Source organism: Perognathus longimembris, chromosome 26 (genome assembly GCF_023159225.1).
Source record: "Perognathus longimembris pacificus isolate PPM17 chromosome 26, ASM2315922v1, whole genome shotgun sequence".
Taxonomy (NCBI): Eukaryota; Metazoa; Chordata; class Mammalia; order Rodentia; family Heteromyidae; genus Perognathus; species Perognathus longimembris.
In genome coordinates, this window is record NC_063186.1 from 10,134,305 (window position 1) to 10,153,988 (window position 19,684).

The window sequence follows — 19,684 nt, forward strand, 5'->3', positions numbered from 1 at the left end:
CAACAACTGAGAGGGTTTCTCAAGTGAATTCAGAGTTCTCGGTGCAAGCCGAGGTGTGCATTATCAGCATTTCGGAACCAGAATATTTTCCCTTGTCTTGAATTGCCTTCTGTGTAAGCAGGAGGGGATGAAGCCAGCCATTGTGCTAGGGGAGGAAGGACCTCCATTTGGGGCGGGGGTGGGGGAGGTGGGATAAAGGAGCCCTACAACTTCTAATGAATTAAAGTATGTGATGCTGGACAAGTAAATCATAAATCAAACCCACCCAAGGCAGAGAGATTCGCCTTCTCTCTCCAGGTCCCCTCTTTGGAACTCACTGTGGCTTAACAGACTCGGTGTCCCTACTATCAGACTGTGTCTGTGTGTGTCTGTGTGTGATTTGAACTCAGGGCCTACGCACCGTCCCTGAGCTGTTGCGTTCAAGGCTAGCACTCTACCACTTGAGCCACAGCACCATTTCCATTTTGTTTTTGTTTTTGTTTGTTTTGTCTTTTTCTCTGTTGGAGAGGCAACTTATTATTAAAAAAAAACAAAACAAAAACCCTGCAGGCTTCTCTGCCAGTGCCAGGGCTATGGGGAAATTTGGAATCTGCACAAAGCCAGGAGGAAGCCCTGGCTGCCAGACCCCACGGCCTTTGTGTGGATGGCAGGAAAAGCTTCCTGGGAACGCAGGACAGGGGAGGTCACTTCCAGCCGTTCCCTGGGGCTCCCTCCACCCTCCATTTCCTGAGCCTGTCAATGAAGGAAAGGGTGGAGCTGGGCTCCCTCCTGCCTCCCTTCCCACCGCCTCCCTTCAGGCTGCCCAGCCTGCTCACGCCCAGCAAGCCGACTGAAGTCTATGTGTGCTCACACTCACACACGTGAGGGAGGGCTTGATTCTAGCATCTTCTCTGGATACCAGGATCCTTGCATGGGTCAGCTGTTTCCATAACTTGTAGCATTTGCATATAACTGCTCACCGTCATTCAATCACCTCTGGATTAATTCATGGATTGATTAATGTCAGTTCTGGGGCTTGAACTTAGGGCCTGGGCACTGTCCCTGAGCTCTGTTTTGCTCAAGCCTAGCACACTGCCATTTTGAGTCATCTATGGCTCCACTTCTGGTTGTCTGGTGGTTTCATTGGAGATCAGAGTCTCACGGACTTTCCTGCCTAGGCTGGCTTTGAACCATGAGTCTCCGATCTCAGCCTCCCAAGTAGTTGGGATGACAGGCATGAGCCAGGAATGCCCGGCCAAGATTATCTTTAAGTAGTTCTGCAAAGGAGTTTCTCCTCAGCAAATGAATTTATAAGAACAACGCATCTCCCATCCTCTTCCTCAGCTCCATCCATACCTTCAGATTTAATGCTTGCATTTTTGTCAAGAGGTACAATGGAGTATTTTACTTCTGATGTCTGTGAGACCCAGAGGTGGTTTACACCAGACTTTCCAGCTTAACCATGGAACGGTTTGTTTAGGTTGGACCTTGTGATCTTTCTTGTCACTGTGGGGATTTATTTTTACTCTGTATTATTCTTTGTCCTTCTGAAATTGGAGACAGGATTTTATTATATATATATATGCATGTATGTATATTTATATAATGTATATATATATATATTTCCACACTTCCTTACCCCTCAGCCATGGCTCAGGGTTTTGCTTTGCGTTGGTGTCCGGGAGTTTCGTCCTTATAACCAGCCAGGCAACAGGAATGGCTCCCTTGCCAGGCAGAAGGAGACTGTAGTTGACATTCTCCTTGGGATGTAGCAACCGATTAATGGCCACTTACTGGAAAAACGTGTCTAGGCGACTTAATGAGCCCAGAAACGGAATTCCTTCGGATTTCCCCTGCAGCCTTTTCCCCTCTTCACCCCAAATAGACTCGGGGCGCTGCAGGAAGTGGTCTTGTGCCCTCGGCAGTCCCCATTGTTCTTCTGTGTTATGTTGCAAAAAGTAATCGTGTGTGTGTGTGTGTGTGTGTGTGTGTGTGTGTGTGTGTGTGTTTCTAGAAGCTTCCCAGAGCCCGTGGCTTCTAGGGTCATGGGGTCATTGGCCTGGCTGGCCTGGGCCTGAGGCTGTCCAGGAATGTGACTGCCATGTGTGATTAATCTGAGTCGCTCTCAACCTCTCTCTAACCTCCTCTTTAGTCTTGAAATGACGGTAAACAGCTGGCCACGTCTCTCTGGGTTCTGTGGGAGTAACTCACTTTTGCGATAAGCTGTAGAGATAAATACCAGTCTATTAGCTGTGTGACCCTGCGCGATTCACTTCGCCTCTCTCAGCCTGGGTATCTATCCTGGGGACACACGAGGACGGGGGAAGAATAGGACTGTATGGATTAGAGGTAAAGAATACCAAACCTGGAACATTCAAGAAAAGAAAAAAAAAATACAACAAAACCATCAGCTTCTTTGTCAGTTTGAAAATACAGCAGAAAGTTGGTTTGCCGTGGCTCATGCCCGTGACCCTCGCCGAGATCTGAGGATCAAAGCCAGCCTCAGGCGGGGAAAATCCATGAGACTCTCATCTCCAATAAGGCCCCCGGCACTGGCACAAAAATATAAAATAATAAAAATCAAATTTTAAAAAATTAGATAAACCAGCAGCAACGGAATGTCCCCTTTGTCGACTAATAGGAGCTGGAGGAATGAATGGGGAAGGGTTGAGAACAGACATTAGGTTATTTTTCTTTTTGGTGCTGGTCCGAAGGCTTGAACTCAGGGCCTGGGCGCTTGTCCCTGAGCTTTTGTGCTCAAGACTAGCGCTCTACCCCTTGAGCCACAGCGCCACTTCTGGCTTTTGGTGGGCAACTGGAGATAAGCATCTCACAGACTTTCCTGCCCTGGGCTGGCTTTGAACCGCCATCCTCAGATCTCAGCCTCCTGAGTCGCTGGAATAACAGGCGGGAGCCACAGTGCACCCAGCTTTGGACATTCCGATTTTAATCATCATAATGTATTGTCAGTCAGGGTGTAACTAATAATTACTGTCTAAGGTGTGGGCTTATTTTTGCCACCAATTAAAGAATGAAGGGGCAGAAAAGTGTGGAAAGCAGACAGATTTGTTTAAAATTAACAGGTAACAACGAAACAGATTTCCTGTACAAGGAGAGGTTCCCAGGTTGGGCACCCACAAGCTCTCTCCTGGGCCTGCTCTCTATAGGGTCCCTTGACTCCGCCCCCAGAGGGCATGCTCCTGGTCTGATTGGTCAAGGAGTAGGCATGGACTGTGGGGAGTCTTCTGATTGGTTCCCCCTAGGGCCCGCTTTATATAGTGTCTCTTGACTCCGCCCCCAAGGGCATGTCCCCGCGCTGATTGGCCAAGAGGGTAGACATGGGCTGTATGGAGTCTTCTGATTGGTTCCCCATCTGCACCCAGGTGTGCAGAAGAGACTCCTGATTGGATGAAGGCTGGTGGGGGGGGAGGCGGGACCAGGCTGGGCTATATAGCTTGTGAGGGTGAGGCGCACACGTCTTGCTGAGTCATTCTCCCGCCATATTGGAGTTGGTTCTGGCCTCCATCTTCCACCCAGCCAGGGAGTTCTGACTTCCCCCTCCTCACCACATTCTGGGGCTCCCTCCAGGACCCCAGCCTTGACAAGTTAGCGAGCACATTGCTTCCAATTGTGCTGTGTGTGTGTTTCTAGGAGGAGAGGGGACTCCATGCGGGGAGGTGTGGGTGTGATTCCATTCCTGGGTCACCTTGGACCCGCCAGGGCGCCTGCTCCTCTCTGTCCTCAAAGGGATCATCGTCCCCAGCTCCCCACTCAGCTACCCCGGGGCTGCTGCTGCTCCTCTTCCCTGCCCGAGCTGGAGGAAACCCTGGGGAGGGGGCCCCACTGGGCACCAGAGCCTGAGAACTTTCAGAGGTCTGGAAGATTCCTGAGATTTCTGGAACCGTCTCTGGGGTGGCTGGTGTTCCTGGGCCCAGCCCACAGTGGCACAGGGGGAAGTGTGTGTGTGCGTGTGTGTGTGTGTGTGTGTCTGTGTGGTGGGGGGAGACGAGGTGGACGCCGCACAAGGCCTGGCACACGCTGACAAAACTGTGATCCGCTCTCACTCCCTCTCTCCTTCCAGAATATAAGAAGAAGTACGGGGAAGAACATGGCTCCTGCCAGGCTGGGATTGCAGGCTTCTTCACCGAGGTGGGTCTCTGCCATCTATCTGGAGATTCTCTCTCTCTCTCTCTCTCTCTCTCTCTCTCTCTCTCTCTCTCTCTCTCTCTCTCTCTCTCTCTCTCTCTCTCTCTCTCTCTCTTTCTGGCCAGTTCTGGGACTTGAACTCAGGGCCTGGGCGCTGTCCCTGAGCTTCTTTATTGCTCAAGGCTAGCGCTCTACCACTCTGAGCCACAGCACCACTTCTGGCTTTTTCTGTGTCTGTGGTGCTGAGGAATCGAACCCAGGGCTTCACGCATGCCAGGCGAGCGTTCTACCACTCGGCCACCTTCCCAGCCCTGTCTTCCTAGCTTTGATATTCATTGGGAAGGGAAGGTTGGCTTTGGAGGCCCTTGGAGATGGGACTTGGAGTGTCCCAGCTTCTGGATTCTGGGTCTCTCATGAGGGGGAATTTATTTGAACCTGTGTGTGTGTGTGTGTGTGTGTGTGTGTGTGTGTGTGTGTGTGTGTGTTAAAGGGTGGGTGGGGCCGACGTGAACTGGGCAGAGGCCATTAGATAGACTAGGCTGGCTCCTTGGGAAATTGCCCATAGAAGCCTCTTAGTCTGAGACCTGGGGACAGAGAATCCAGTCGAGTCGGGTCTCCTGTCTAGTGAGGCCAGGCACTGTGGCTCACGCCTGTCATCCCAGCTACTCAGGAGACTGCGACCCGAGGAGTGCAATTCAAAGCCTCAACGCCAAGCCTGGGCAGGAAAGTCCCTGAGATTGTTTATCTTCCAATGAACAAGCAAAATTCTGGAGGTGGAGTTGTGGCTCAAGTGGTAGAGCACCAGGCTTTGAGAAGAAAAAGCTCATGAACAGAGCTGAGGCTCTGAGTTCAAGCCCCAGTACCGGCCACGCGCGCACGCACAAACACACGATATGCTTGCTCTTCACATCATCAGCTACCCCATGAATTGTCTCCTGACAAAACCTTCCACAGTCAAGCGAAGAACGGTGTCCATTTGAGCACCAGGATCTTCTGACCCACTTCTGATGGAACCCCGATGCCTCTCCTCCCCACTCTTCCAGCCCTCCAAGGCCTCTGGCATTCTTAGCCTCCCTCCTGTATTCCTTGCCCTTGCCTAATTCCCTCTTCCAACCACAGCCACTCAGCTGCTGCTGGAACGTTCTCTCTCCAGGGTGCTGTCCAGGAGAGCCAGCCATAGCATCGAGAAGAATTCCCACTGATGGGCTGGGAATATGGCCTAGTGGCAAGAGTGCTTGCCTCCTACACATGAAGCTCTCGGTTCGATTCCCCAGCACCACATATATAGAAAACGGCCAGAAGGGGCGCTGTGGCTCAGGTGGCAGAGTGCTAGCCTTAAGCAGGAAGAAGCCAGGGACAGTGCTCAGGCCCTGAGTCCAAGGCCCAGGACTGGCCAAAAAAAAAAAAAAAAAAAGAATTCCCACTGATGAACGGCATTCTAGTACATTTCTTTGGGGGGAGAGGAGGATGTGAATGTTTACTGATCGGCACCCCCTTTCTCTATTAGTTCATTTCTACCTCCACATTCTTTCAAACCATTTCGAAGTTTCCATACTGGGTGCTGGTGGCTCACGCCTGTCATTCCAGCTACTTAGGAAGAAACTGAGATCTGAGGTTTGTGGTTCAAGACCAGCCAGGGTAGGAAAGTCTGTGAGACTCTTTATCTCCAATAAACCACCAGAGAAAAGGGAAGTGGCGCTGTGGCTCAAGTGGCAGAGTCCTAGTCTTGAGCAAAAGAGCTCGGAGACGGGGCCCAGGCCCTGAGTTCAAGTCCCGGGACTGGCAAAAGTGTTCTGAATGTGTGTGTGGGGGGGTCTTTGAGGGCCCTGAGATGGGGGGTGAGGGGAATGGCGTGGGCACTGAGTGCTGGATGGGGGAAGTGGGGAAGGAAGGGGGCTTGGAGGGGCGGACGTGAACGGACATGCCCACTTGAGGGCCATCCGAGGAAATGCCAGGATCTGTTGAGAAGCAGCCAGGAGGGCATCGGGAGCTGGAGGAACCACAGTGCCTTTGCATGCGCTGGGCTGGGCTTAAACCGCAGCAGGGCGTCTGGTACACACTGAGTGGAAGAGCATGGTGGCGGGGGGAGGGGCCAGGCAGCCCCTCCTGGAGCTCAGCCCTCGCTCCCGTTCCCAGGATTCCTTAGCCTCACACGGGAGGTCTTTGAACTCCCTGTCTCCCTCATTTCTGGAACATCAGCCATCTGCTGCTTGGTTGAGTGGGGTCAGGGGGAGATTCCTGACTGCTGCTGCCCGCCCGCTGACCCTAGCATGCAGGCTTGGCCCCTCCAGAGGGGCAGTCACCCCCCCCCCCCATTCTCACCCCAGCCCCCGCAGGGCAGGCATTTCCCAGCCCCATGGGCCCTCAGTGTCTGGGCCTGTCCCGCAGGCCTGGGGCCCCAGCTCCTCAGAGTTCGCCCGGGCCTGTGGTGGAGGAGGAGAGAGGCTTTCCTGGGAACTTCTTTATTTATTTTGCTGTCGACTAGAATAACAAAGATGATAGAGACTCCCCTGCAGCCAGGGACCGCTCCAAGATGGCCCCGCTGGGGGGGTTTTGACGGATCCTGATGTGTTTTCTGCCCTGGGCTCTGGCTGGAAGTAGGGTACAGGGAAAAGCCCACTCGTTCCTTTTAGGTGCACCCAGAACTCTTAGGCCTGGTAAGGCTGTGCATTTGCTAGTCAGTGTATTAGGGAGCCCAGCGTGGTAGCTCACGCCTGTAATCCCAGCTATCTTGGAGGCTGAGATCTGAGGATTAAGGTTTGAAGCCTGCTGGGACTCAGAGACAGCGGCCAGGCTCAGAGTTCAAGCCCCATGACCAACCAAGAACACACACACACAGAACCCAAAAGAACACGTTGTGCCTATCTCCAAGGGCCATTAGATCACCTATCATACTTTTTTTTTTGTGTGCATATGTGTGCAGGTCCTGAGACTTGAACCCAGGGCCTGGGTGCTATCCCAGAGCTATTTTGCTCAAGGCTAGCGCTCTACCACTTTGAGCCACAGCGCCACTTCTTGTTTTCCTGTGGTTCATTGCAGATAAGAGTCTCACAGACTCTCCTCCTGGGCTGACTTTGAACCGTGATCCTCAGATCTCAGCCTCCTGAGTAGCTGGGGTGACAGGCGGGAGCCCCCAGCGCCCCGCTTGGAAAGATGTTCATTCTGATTCTTCTTTGGCTGGGACTGCTTCTCAGGGGCCGGTCTCCCCACCACCCTCCGCTCACCTGGCGTCTCTTTCTCTAGGAGCTGGTGGTCATGGGTGCTCCCGGGTCCTTTTACTGGGCTGGGACAGTCAAAGTTCTGAATGTCACGGACAACACCTATTTTAAACTGACTGACGAGGCGATCATGAGCAGGCGATACACGTACCTGGGTGAGTAGCTTCATTAGACGGACCGGTTAACATCAGAAGAGCTGAGATTTCTTACCCCACCATGCTCATGAATATGGCTTAATGGAGGGAAAGAAGTGTTGGTTATCTTTACAGCTGTCCTTCTAATTAGTTACATTTTTCTTCTTCTTTAGCTTTTCTCTCTCTCTCTCTCTCTCTCTCTCTCTCTCTCTCTCTCTCTTTCTTTCTGTCAGTCATGGGGCTTAAACTCAGGGCCTGGTCACAGTCCCTGAGTTCTTTTTGCTCAAGGCTGGGGCTCTTCCACTTTGAGCCGCAGCACCACTTCCGGTTTTCTGGTGGTTCATTGGAGATAAGAGTCTCACAGACTTTCCTTTCCGGGCTGGATTCGAACCGAGATCCTCAGATCTCAACCTCGTGAGTAGCTGGGATGACAAGGGTGAGCCACCAGTGCCTGGCTAAATTAGTCTTTTAATATCTATCCATGTTTCATGGAAGGTGGAGAGAGGAACGGAAGAAGAAATGGAGTGAAAAACTGTGATTTACTGATGGGAGAGGTGACACTGATCAAGATACATTGCGTTCGTAAACTGCCGTGTTGAAGGAAAACCCCTCTAGACAACTACAGGAAGATAATAAAGTAGAATGAAAAACTGTGATTTAATTGAACTCTGATAAGCCTCTGGGAAGCAGACATTTAAAAATCCTTGGCACAAGCAAGCCAATGCTGAAATTTAATTAGAGCCTCAGAAAAAAAATGTTCTCAATTTGTCAAGCTTTCTAGTCTTTTAGGAAAGAGATAGACATGATTTAATTTAGCATGTACTAGACAAGAGTAATAGAAGGCTAGGCAGTGTGGTACATAGGATGGATGGGTGCATGGATGGATGGATGGATAGATGGATAGGTGGATGGGTTGGTTAGGTGGATGGGTGAATGGGTGGATGGATGGTTGGTTGGTTGGATGGAAGGATGGATGGATGGATGCATGGAAGGAAGGAAGGAAGGAAGGAAGGGTAGATGGATGGTTGGTTGTGTGCATGGATGGAGGGAAGGAAAAGAAGGAGGAAGGATGAATGGATGGATGAAAGGAAGGAAGGGTCAATGAATGTATGTGTGGATGTATGCATGCAAGGAAGGAAGGAAGGAAGGAAGGATTGTGGCTCTATAGTGACAGAGGCTGGGGTAGGAAGATTTTTTTTGGTCTGGAAGGTTTGAAGTTCATGTAGGTACCATAACAAGACCCTTAACTCAAAACTTAAAATGAAACCAGGCACCAGTGGCTCATGCCTATAATTCTAGCTACTCAGAAGGCTGAGAGCTGACGATCTCAGGTTGAAGTCAGTCTTGGCAGGTAAATCGTAGATACTTCGATCTCTAATTAACGGGCAAAAAGCTGGAAGTAGCGGGTGTGGCTCAAGTGGTAGAGTGCCAACCTTGAGTGGAAATGTCAAGTGGAAGCAAGAGACCTTGAATTCAAGCCCCGTGTGTGTGTGTGTGTGTGGCATGTGTGCGTGCGCGTGCTAATCCCTGTATGGTGACCATAGACAATGTGTGTCACCACTAAACACAAGCATCTTAAAACCACAGCATTAATGTTTCAGGGTCATGCCAAGTTTTGGGGGAATGTATGACACAGACCACCTGGCCAAAAGAAGGCACTGTGAAGGGCACCAATAAAGTGCGAGAAGGCAAGAGACATTCCCACTAAGCTTAGATGGGTTCCTCCTGCCATTGTTTCTAGATTTCTGTGTATCCGGATTCTGTGGCTAGATGACCAACCATGCATCCATCCATCTGTCCATCCATTCATCCATCTACCCACTCACCCATTCACCTATGCATGCTTCCATTCTATCCATCTACCTATCATCCATCCACCTACCCATCCACCTATCCTCCATTCATCTCTCCATCCATCTGTCTACCCGTCTATCCATCTATCCATCCACCCATCTGTCCATCCATCTATCCATCCATCCATCCATCCAAACATTCATACATACACCCAAACATACATTCATGCATCCATCTATTCCTCCCATCCCATCCTCCATCTATCCATCTCATCCATCCATCCACCCATTCACCTCCCCATCCTGTTCATCCATGCATCAGTTCATTTATCCATCCTTCCATTCACCCATCTAAACATCCATCCACTCATCCACTTACTCACCCACTCATCCATTCATCTATTCATGCATGTGTCCATTTATCCGCACATTCACTGCTCCATTTATTCGCCCATTCATTCATTCATTCATATATACATCCAAACATCCATGCATGCATCCATTCCTACAGTCCTATTCTACGCACCCACTTTCCCACCCACTCCATCCATCCACCCACCCACCCATCCATCCACCCACCCATCCATCCATCCATCCATCTATCTATCCACCCATCCATCCATCCACCCATCATCATCTTCTGGAACCTTCTCTTAGAAAGTATATAACATAATGGTTAGCTGTGGGGGCTCCAAAATCACGAGCTTGGATTTGAATCTCTCTCTGTGATTTGGGGCATGTTATATAACCATATTTTGTGTATAGGCCAATATGTAAGACAGAGATATTTCTAGAGTTGTTACATGAAAAGAAGTAATGACACTCAAAGACAGGTGTGAAATGTTTATAGCAGCTGTCATTACTAGATATCCCAAACCGGAAACACCACAAGCATTCAGCAACAGCGGCCTCAAAACATGCGGTGTCCTTGTCATAGAGCTTCACTCAACGAGAAAAAGAAGCAAATGGCAACTGTGCAGGGGTCATGCTCACTAAAATTCTAGAAAGACAACTGGTCAACTATTGCAATAGAGCCAAAGTGATGGCTACCTATGGGAAGACATGGAAAATAGGCAAGAAGGAACCTTGAGGGTTGCGATGCTATGTGGATATCTTTCCTCCCTCCCTCCCTCCTTCCCTCCCTCCCTCCCTTCCTCCTTGCCTTCCTCCTCCCCATTCCTTCCTTCCTGTCTGCTCTCTTTCCCTTTCCTTCCATTCCCTTCCCCTCACTGTCTTTATTATTATTATTATTTGGAAGTTCTGTCTATACCAGGCAAGTTCTCTGACACTGAGCTGTATCCCAGCCCCCTCGCATCTACAAATTCCTGATCTGGATTGTGGTGGTGGTGTGTGTACGTGTGTGTGTGTGTGTGTGTGTGTGTATGCTTCCATTCAGTTTTACACTTCAGTTGTGTGTGTTTTACTGCTTATATGTCCCAGAGAGAAAAACAAATACAGCGTATTCTGCACGATGCTTGTTCCACAGAGGACTGCCAGATAGCAGTCTTTCTCCTGCCACCGTCTTGGTTGAACGTGATTGCTTGGGTTTCTTTTTGCTTTGTTTCTGAGCTGGTGCTGGGGCCTGGACTCCAGGCTTCGAGCGCTTGCTCTCCCACTTGAGCCATACCTCCACTTCCAGCTTTTCACTGGTTATTTGACCAGCAGAAAACTGACCTCTTGGAGCCGTCCCTCTGGGCTTCAAAAACACCACTGTCACATCTCAGCCTCCTGAACTGCTGGAGTCGCAAGCGTGAGCCGTTGACGCTCCATGTACACGTGCTGTTTCGAGATGAGCCATTGAACCGGATAGAGGAACAGGCTCGAGAAGCCTTTTTCTCTGGTGCATATGTTTCCTCCCTGACTTTCCTTTTCAACTGTGACCTTGCTTTCCACCTGTGCTGTTTAGGCTACGCCGTGGCTGCTGGACACTTTTCTCACCCGTCCGTCACCGACGTGGTGGGAGGAGCCCCCCAGGACGAAGGCATCGGGAAGGTGAGGAGAGGCCCACAGCATGACATGGGGTCACACAGAGGTCAGCCTGCTGCTTGGTGGTTCAAGGTTTGCCAGTTACTGTGACCAGAGCATGCTCCTGGCGTAGCTGGTGGTCACAGGATAGAATAACAAAGAACCTTCTGGCATCCTCCTTCCCCATGAACACTGGATCATGAATGCCCTTGGCACTGTGTGATCTCTGCCCATTCTCTTTGCTTTTGTGTTTGCTGGTTCTGGATTTTGGACTCAGGGCCTGGGTCCGGCCCCCCCCCATCCCCCCATCCCTTTGCTTGTGAGCTCGGTCGAAGTTGGTGCTCTCCCTCGTGAGCCACGTCCCGGCTTCTGACATTGGGTGGTCCATTGGAGATAAAGAGCCTCACGGATGTTCCTTGTCAAGGCTGGCTTTGAACTGCAACCCTCCGATCTCAGCCTCCTGAGTAACCAGGATGACAGGCGTGGGCCACTGCCGAAGGTTCCAGAAGGAGCAAGACAGGTGGCACCCGAGGACAGCCTGGGAGTGTGGATCATCAGGCTTTCCGTTAAACATTTGTACCGCGTGGAGAGCAGAGACTCGAGGCGGGGGGGGGGGGGGGGGAAGGGAAATGGAAGGTTCTAGCAGGTCAGGGACCCTCAACTGCCCTGTGAACTCCACACCCATCACCCTGGAGACGGACCCATAGTCATGCTTCAGAGCCAGCCCAGGCCGAAATGAGACGCTTTACCTTCAATTAACTAGCAAAAAGCCGGAAGGGGAGGTGTGGCTCAAGTGGGTAGAGCGCTCACCTTGAGTGACAAAGCAAAAGGACAGTGCCCAGGACCTGAGTTTCAGCGGCAGTGTGACCCCCATCCCCCCCCTGAAAAAACCCGAGAAACCCCAAACCAAAACGTGTCTTTCGCAGGGTGATAGCGACAGTGATCTCTTCATTATCATGGGACTCTCGGGGATAAGAAATACGGGGGCTCCTTAGCTCTGTTGTAAACTGCCGGTTCGTGTGCTCCATTTCCTAGGTGTATATTTTTAGAGCTGACCGAAGGTCGGGCACCTTGATCAAGATTTTCCAGGCATCCGGTAAAAAGGTGAGGAGTTCATTTTTTTTTTTTTTTTGCCAGTCCTGGGGCCTTGGACTCAGGGCCTGAGCACTGTCCCTGGCTTCTTTTTGCTCAAGGCTAGCACTCTGCCACTTGAGCCACAGCGCCACTTCTGGCCATTTTTCTGCATATGTGGTGCTGGGGAATTGAACCCGGGGCCTCACGTATACGAGGCGGGCGCTCTTGCCACTAGGCCATATCCCCAGCCCCAGGAGTTCATTTTTGGTGATTGGTTTAAACTTGGTTCAGCTGGTGCTGGTGGCTCGCGCCTGTCATCGAGTTTACTCAGGAGACTGAGATCTGAGGATCGTGGTTCAAAGCCAGCCAGGACAGGAACGTCCGCGAGACTCTAATCTCCAGTTAACTACGCAAAAATCCAGAAGTGGCTCAAGGGGCAGAGCGCTAGTCTTGAATGAAAGCAGCTCAGGGACAGCGCCCAGGCCCTGAGTTCAAGCCCCAGGACTGGCATTAAACCAAATGGCTTCAAGGCCGTAAGTGTACCTCTGATGGTTCTATCTGCTTGTGCCTTTGTTTTCTTTTTTTTTTTTTTTTTGGCCAGTCCTGGGCCTTGAACTCAGGGCCTGAGCACTGTCCCTGGCTTCTTCCCGCTCAAGGCTAGCACTCTGCCACTTGAGCCACAGCGCCGCTTCTGGCCATTTTTTTCTGTATATGTGGTGCTGGGGAATCGAACCTAGGGCCTCGTGTATCCGAGGCAGGCACTCTTGCCACTAGGCTATATCCCCAGCCCCTGTGCCTTCGTTTTCTCAGTGAGGTAGGTGTACAGTCTGCCAGTCTCCCGGGACATCAGGGAGTAATGTGAGCTCTATTTTATTTTTGTGTGTCTCTGTTGGGGGTTTGAACTCAGGGCCTGCGCGCTCTCCCTTAGTCTTTTCTACTCCGGCTATCACTGTTAGCACTTGAGCCACACCTCCACTTCCAGCTTTTTGGTGATTCATTAACTATAACCATCTCATGGACTGTCCTGTCCTTGCCGGCTTCAAATCAGGATCCTCAGATCTCAGCCTCCTGAGCATCTAAGACTAGATTGCAGGCGTCAGCCACCAGCACTGGCCATGTTGTTGTTATTATTATTATTATTATTTTGTCTGTCATGGGGCTTGAACTCAGGACCTGGGTGCTGTCCCCGAGCTCTTTCACTCAGGGCTAGCGCTCTACCATTTTGAGCCACAGCGCCACTTCTGGTTTTCTGGTGCTTCATTGGAGATAAAGAGTCTCAGTGCCTTTCCTTCCCTGAGCTGGCTTTGAACCATGATCCTTAGAGCTCAGCCTCCTGAGTAGCTGGGATGACAGGTGCGGGCCCCCAGCGCCGGGCTGGTCCTGGGGCTTGAACTCGGAACCTCGCACTCTTGTTTGTTTTCCTTTTTTCTCTGTCCACTCAGAGTTGGCACTTGAGCTTCTATTCCAAGATCGGTAGCGGGTGGGGGTGGGCATTTCCAAGGCAAATGGACTCCCGGCCCCATGAGTGGAGGCTGGCACTGAATGCCTTCTTTGCACCCCGCCATTTGGTTTCAGATGGGGTCGTACTTCGGGTCCTCTTTGTGCGCAGTGGACCTGAACGGCGATGGCCTCTCCGATCTGCTGGTGGGGGCCCCCATGTTCTCCGAGGTCAGGGATGAGGGACAGGTCACCGTGTACCTCAACCGAGGGAATGTGAGTACACAGTGTGGGCAAGGGAGGGTTGGGGGTGGGTGGGGGGTGGGAGGGGATGTCCTCCCCACATGCCCTCCCAGCATGCACTGCACCCATCCCCCATCCTCCCGGCATGCATTGTGCCTGTCCCTCCTCCTGCCCTCCCAGCATGCATTGTGCCTGTCCCTCCTCCTGTCCTCCCAGCATGCCCTAGGACTGTCCCCCCTTCTTATCCTCCCAGCATGCACTGTACCCATCCCCCATCCTCCCAGCATGCATTGCGCCTGTCCCCCTTTCTGTCCTCCCAGCATGTACTGTGCCTGTCCCCCCGTGTCATCCCAGCATGCCCTGTGCCTGTTCCCCCTTCCTATCCTCCCAGCATGCACTGCGCCCATCCCCCATCCTCCCAGCATGCACTGCGCCCGCCCCCCTCCTGTCCTCCCAGCATGCCCTGTGGCCCCCCCCATGCTCCCTTCCATTTCTGCGGTCTGTGACGGATGTCGTAAGTCAGTAGACGGATGGATGGGTGGATGATAGGTAGGCAGTGAGTTACCAGCTCAGCATATCCCTTGCGAGTCACCGAGGCACGTCACTGCACGCGCGTGCACAACACAGACGGTCTGTTCTCTCCCTCCTTTTCATCACCCGGGAGAGCCCCGTGAAGGAGTTTCAGTTTAACGCGTCGGTTTGTGGGTCCGGTGCGTCGTGACCCGTGTCACCCCTTCCCCCATCCTCCCCATCTCCCCCAACCCAACCTGACCCGACCCTTCCCCACCTGGCTCCGCGGGTGGGCATCATGGTGAACGTGTTGACAGTGTTCACCCTCCCTCCCTCCTCCCTCCCTGCACTCCTCCTGCCTTCACGCTGCCCAGAGGAGCCACCACAGCCAGCTTGTGCGTGTGTGTGCACGTGTGTGGGTGTATAACATACGCCCATGCGTATACATACACATGCATGCGTGAGATCACGCGTGTACGATGCATGTGTCTCCACGTGTGAGCCCACATGCGGACTACATGTGTATGTGCATGTGTATGTATAATGTATAAATATATGCGTATAACATACACATATCAATATGCACCTATATCATAATGTATATGATGAATGATATACATTATATAGCATAGTATCATGATAGTATGAGTGGTATAATAGATCATATAATATATTAATATGTAATATGTGATCATATATAATTGTTATGTAACTATAATTATAATATGATATAATTATAAAATATGTAATTATAATAACACGTGCTAGCTTATACTAGTATGTATTTTATTGTATACAAATACATATTGATATATACATATATCATTATATTATATTTTTTACTATCTTATTAATATCATTATATGTAATATGTCATATAGCATATATTCATATGTAACAAATAGCATTTTATTTATTATACACTATATCATGTGTAATACCCTACAATATGCATTTCTTATACTGTATATTGTATGTGTTGTATATAGTACATGTTATATAAGATATCTACATATGATGTTTTGTATAATATGCATATAATATAATGCATATCATGGAACATGTATGTCATGTATTATATTCATATTATATATTATGCAATATGTAATATGTTATCTGTTATGCTGTTATTTTATATATTATGTGATTTTTATATGTTATATAATATATCATATGATTATATATTATCGATATATTAAATGATTTATATCATATACAAATATATAGTATACATATGTAAATGTACACAACATATAAACCACATATATACGTATGTGAGTGCATCTATACCCATATCTGTCTCCATAGAGCTCTGCTTGTGTTTCCATTACATTAATGATGTAGATCTGATTTCCACGCGTGGGAGCGCGCATGCCCCCTTCGTCTCTCCGAGCCCGATGCTCTTCTCTGAACGTCATTTCCCCCAGTGTCAGCCCGTCGTTAGGAGAGTCGAGGGGGCCCTGTGGGGACAGGTGGGAGGCGCTGGCTCGGATGGGGCGGGGCATGCCTCCTATGGCTTGTCTCTGAGGGCGTGGAGACGAGCTGGTTTTGCCAGGAGGAGAGGAAAGTTTGGGTTTTGCCAGCCCTGTCCAGGTGCTTCCTGTGTGTGCTCTGGCAGGAGGTGGCCTAATGAGTTGTGTGTGCGGGTGTGTGTGTGTGTGTGTGCATGGGTTCTGTGTGTGTGGACTTGGTCCTCACCCTTGCCCCCTCCCTCCGTCCTGTCTCCCAGGCAGGTCTGGAGGAGCAGCTGGCCCTGGCTGGCGATGGCGCCTACAACGCACACTTCGGGGAGAGCATCGCCAACCTGGGCGATCTGGATGACGATGGCTTCCCGGGTGAGTTCTCTCTTAAGATTTTTCACTCAAGGTGGGTGCTCTACCATTAGAGCCACAACTCCACTCCCAGCTTTTTGGTTTCCTGCCCAGGCTGGCTTTGAACCATGATCCCCAGATCTCAGCCTCCTGAGTAGCTAGGATGACAGGCGTGAGCCACCGGCATCCTGTGACCTAAATCTACAACTTTCCTTCTCTGTTGATTTTTGTTCTGCTAGGACGTGGTTTTTGTTCTGCCCCGTTGTGAATCTAATGCTTAAAAAATTAGCACTCAAGAATTTCCCATTTTAGGAGACCCAGACTCCAGGGTCGTTGGAGTTTGGGGAGCACAGCTTCCTTTGTTGCTTTTGGGATGGGGTAAACACCCAGATGTTTTTCTCCCTGCAGACGTGGCCATTGGCGCCCCCAAAGAGGACGACTTTGCGGGGGCAGTCTACATCTACCATGGTGACGCCAGTGGGCTGGCCCCCCAGTACTCCATGGTAAGTGGTGTACAGCGGTTATGATAATCATTTATTCACTCATTCATCCATTCTTCATTCCACAGACAGACACAGCCAGGCACAGGGCTCACGCCTGTCATCCCAGCTACTCAGGAGGTTGAGATATGAGGATCCCAGTTCAAAGCCAGCCCGGGCAGGGAAATCCAGGGGACTCTTAGCTCTAGATAATGAGCAGAAAGTGGGAAATGGAGCTCTGGCACAAGTGGCAGAGCGCCAGCCTTGAGTGAAAAACCAAAAGCACGGCCCAGGCCCTGAGTTCAAGCCCCAATACCGACACACTCACACACAGACACACAACTGTATGCTAGGCCTGGGTTACAAATGAAAACAAAATGGTCTTGCTTTCAAACTTCCCTCCTAGTAAGAGAGACAAAGAAGGGTTGGAGTCAGAGAGCCAAAGGGGCCGCAGGTACTGAGTTCGAGTGTTGGTCTCGGACCAAAAGAAGGAAAAAGAGTCAAACGAGTGATGCTTCTTATGAAACACAGAAAAGTGTGTATACAATCCCAACTTTTTTTTTTTTTAAATCATTCTGCCAATTTAAAACAAAGGTACTTTTTTTTTTTTTTTTGGCCAGTCCTGGGCCTTGGACTCAGGGCCTGAGCACTGTCCCTGGCTTCTTCCCGCTCAAGGCTAGCACTCCGCCACTTGAGCCACAGCGCCGCTTCTGGCCGTTTTCTATATATGTGGTGCTGGGGAATCGAACCTAGGGCCTCGTGTATCCGAGGCAGGCACTCTTGCCACTAGGCTATATCCCCAGCCCCAACAAAGGTACTTTTTAAAAATGTTACCCAGAGTTAGAACTGTTTATTCTAAGGAACTATTTATTAAAGAAGAGAGAATTATCCAGGAACTGGTGGCTCACGCCTGTCATCCCAGCTCTTCAGGAGGCTGAGATCTGAGGATCGAGGTTTGAAGCCAGCCTGGGCAGTAAAGTCCATGAGACGCTTATCTCCAGTGAACCCCCAAAAAACCGGAAGTGGCGCCATAGATGGCTCAAAGTGGTAGAACCCTAGCCTTGAGCAAAAGAAGCTCAGGGCTAGCACTCAGGTCCTGAGTTCAAGTCCCAGGACTATCACACACACACACACACACACACACACACGGAAGAGAGATTTTCACCCATGTGAAACTCTTGCACTTGCTCAGGAATGATAGAGTTCATGACTTCTAGGCAGCTAAATACACTCAGCTTTGCTTCACGTGACAGAGAGCACAGTGGCACTTTGTCAAGTTTGGATTTGCATTTTCCTTTTTTTGGCCAGTCCTGGGCCTTGAACTCAGGGCCTGAGCACTGTCCCTGGCTTCTTCTTGCTCAAGGCTAGCACTCTGCCACTTGAGCCACAGCGCCCCTTCTGGCCATTTTCTATATATGTGGTGCTGGGGAATCAAACCCAGGGCCTCATGTATCCGAGGCAAGCACTCTTGCCACTAGGCTATATCCCCAGCCTCAAGGATTTGCATTATTCTAATGGTGCAGTTGATCCTCTGTTAATGTGTCTGTTTGCCATCTGGACTATTCCTTCAGTACATGTCTCCTGTTCATATTCTAGGTAGGCTTTTGGTGTTCGTTCGTCTTTCAGGATTATGTGTGCACAGTAGTGTGTTCTATGTGTGAGTGTTTGGTTGAATATATATGTTGAATGTAAACAAAGTTGAGACCTCATCTCAGCCTCAAAAAGCTGAAGGTGGTGTTTCACACCTGTAACCCAATCTGTGCAGGACACCGGAGGAGAGAGTATGGAGATCTGAGGCCAATCCCAGGCCAAAGCATGAGACCCTACCCAAAATTTAAATAAAAATAAAAATAAGGCAAAAGAGGCACACCTTGTGTGATTAAACTTTTGCCTACTAAGTGTGAAGATCTTAGGTCAAAGAACTAGTACCAGAGAGAAAAAGAAAACAAGTTCTTCCTGTTTATCAGTTTCTGGGGACCATCTATATGCTAACTTAAAGGAACAGAAAGCTAGAGAGACAGTGGAGAGTGGAGAGTGGAGAGTTTTAAGGGTCAGCATGGGGCCCTGGGCAGGGCTGAGCCTTTTCTGCCTCAAGTTCGAGAACACAGAAGTGACCGCTGGTGGCTTCAGCCTGGTGGACATTCGATCTTGCTGATAATCTCCAGCCCAGCTCCTGGGAAAAAAGGAAGTCAGGCGTTCAGAAAACGGAAGCATGGTCAGGATATTTTACAGCTGAATGTGGCATGATACTCTGTGTGTGTGTGTGTGTGTGTGTGTGTGTGTGTGTGTGTGTATTTCCCAATGGGTCAGGGACAGTGAAGACCAGAAATTTCCAATCAGCACATTTTATTATAGAGCCCTTCGAGAGTCACGCGCTTCCTCTTCACGCTTGCCTGTGTCTGCTTGTATTTCAAGAGGTGGTGTGCGAGGGTGGGTGAGACCTGTGTGTGCGCACGATGGTTCTGTGTGTGTGAGAGGCGGAGGGCCTTATCATTCCTCCTGCCGGCCACTTGATTCAGTTGATTCCCCGGGAGAGGCATGTTTACCACCAACGGCTGTGGCTCACACCTGGAATCCCAGCTACCCAGGGGGAAAAGCCTGAGATCTGAGGATTGTAGTTCAAAGCCAGCCCCAGAAGATAGGTTTGAGAGAGACTTAGGACCAATTGATCAGCCAAAAGCTGGAACTAGAGCTTTGGCTCAAGGGGTAGAGCGCCAGCCTTGAGCAAAAAAAAAGCTAAGGGAAGCCGGGCTATACCGCCACATCCAGTTTTCTGATGGTTCATTGGAGATAAGAGTTTCATGCACTTTCCTGCCCAGGCTGGCTTTGAACCACAGTCTTCAGACCTCAGCCTCCTGAGTAGTGGGAATGACAGGCGTGAGCCACCAGTACCCG

The 19,684-nt window shown here is 50.3% G+C and overlaps 1 protein-coding gene across 1 annotated transcript in view; it reads left to right on the forward strand.

The window, feature by feature from the left end:
* The window catches only part of Itga9 (integrin subunit alpha 9), a 111,825-nt gene that overhangs the window by 14,276 nt on the left and 77,865 nt on the right, over positions 1-19,684 (forward strand). Inside the window, exons 5-11 of the mRNA XM_048334593.1 lie at positions 4,061-4,128; positions 7,369-7,498; positions 11,177-11,262; positions 12,271-12,339; positions 13,885-14,022; positions 16,229-16,334; positions 16,719-16,813. Coding sequence (XP_048190550.1) covers positions 4,061-4,128; positions 7,369-7,498; positions 11,177-11,262; positions 12,271-12,339; positions 13,885-14,022; positions 16,229-16,334; positions 16,719-16,813 — 692 coding nt within the window. The remainder of the gene's footprint in view (positions 1-4,060; positions 4,129-7,368; positions 7,499-11,176; positions 11,263-12,270; positions 12,340-13,884; positions 14,023-16,228; positions 16,335-16,718; positions 16,814-19,684) is intronic.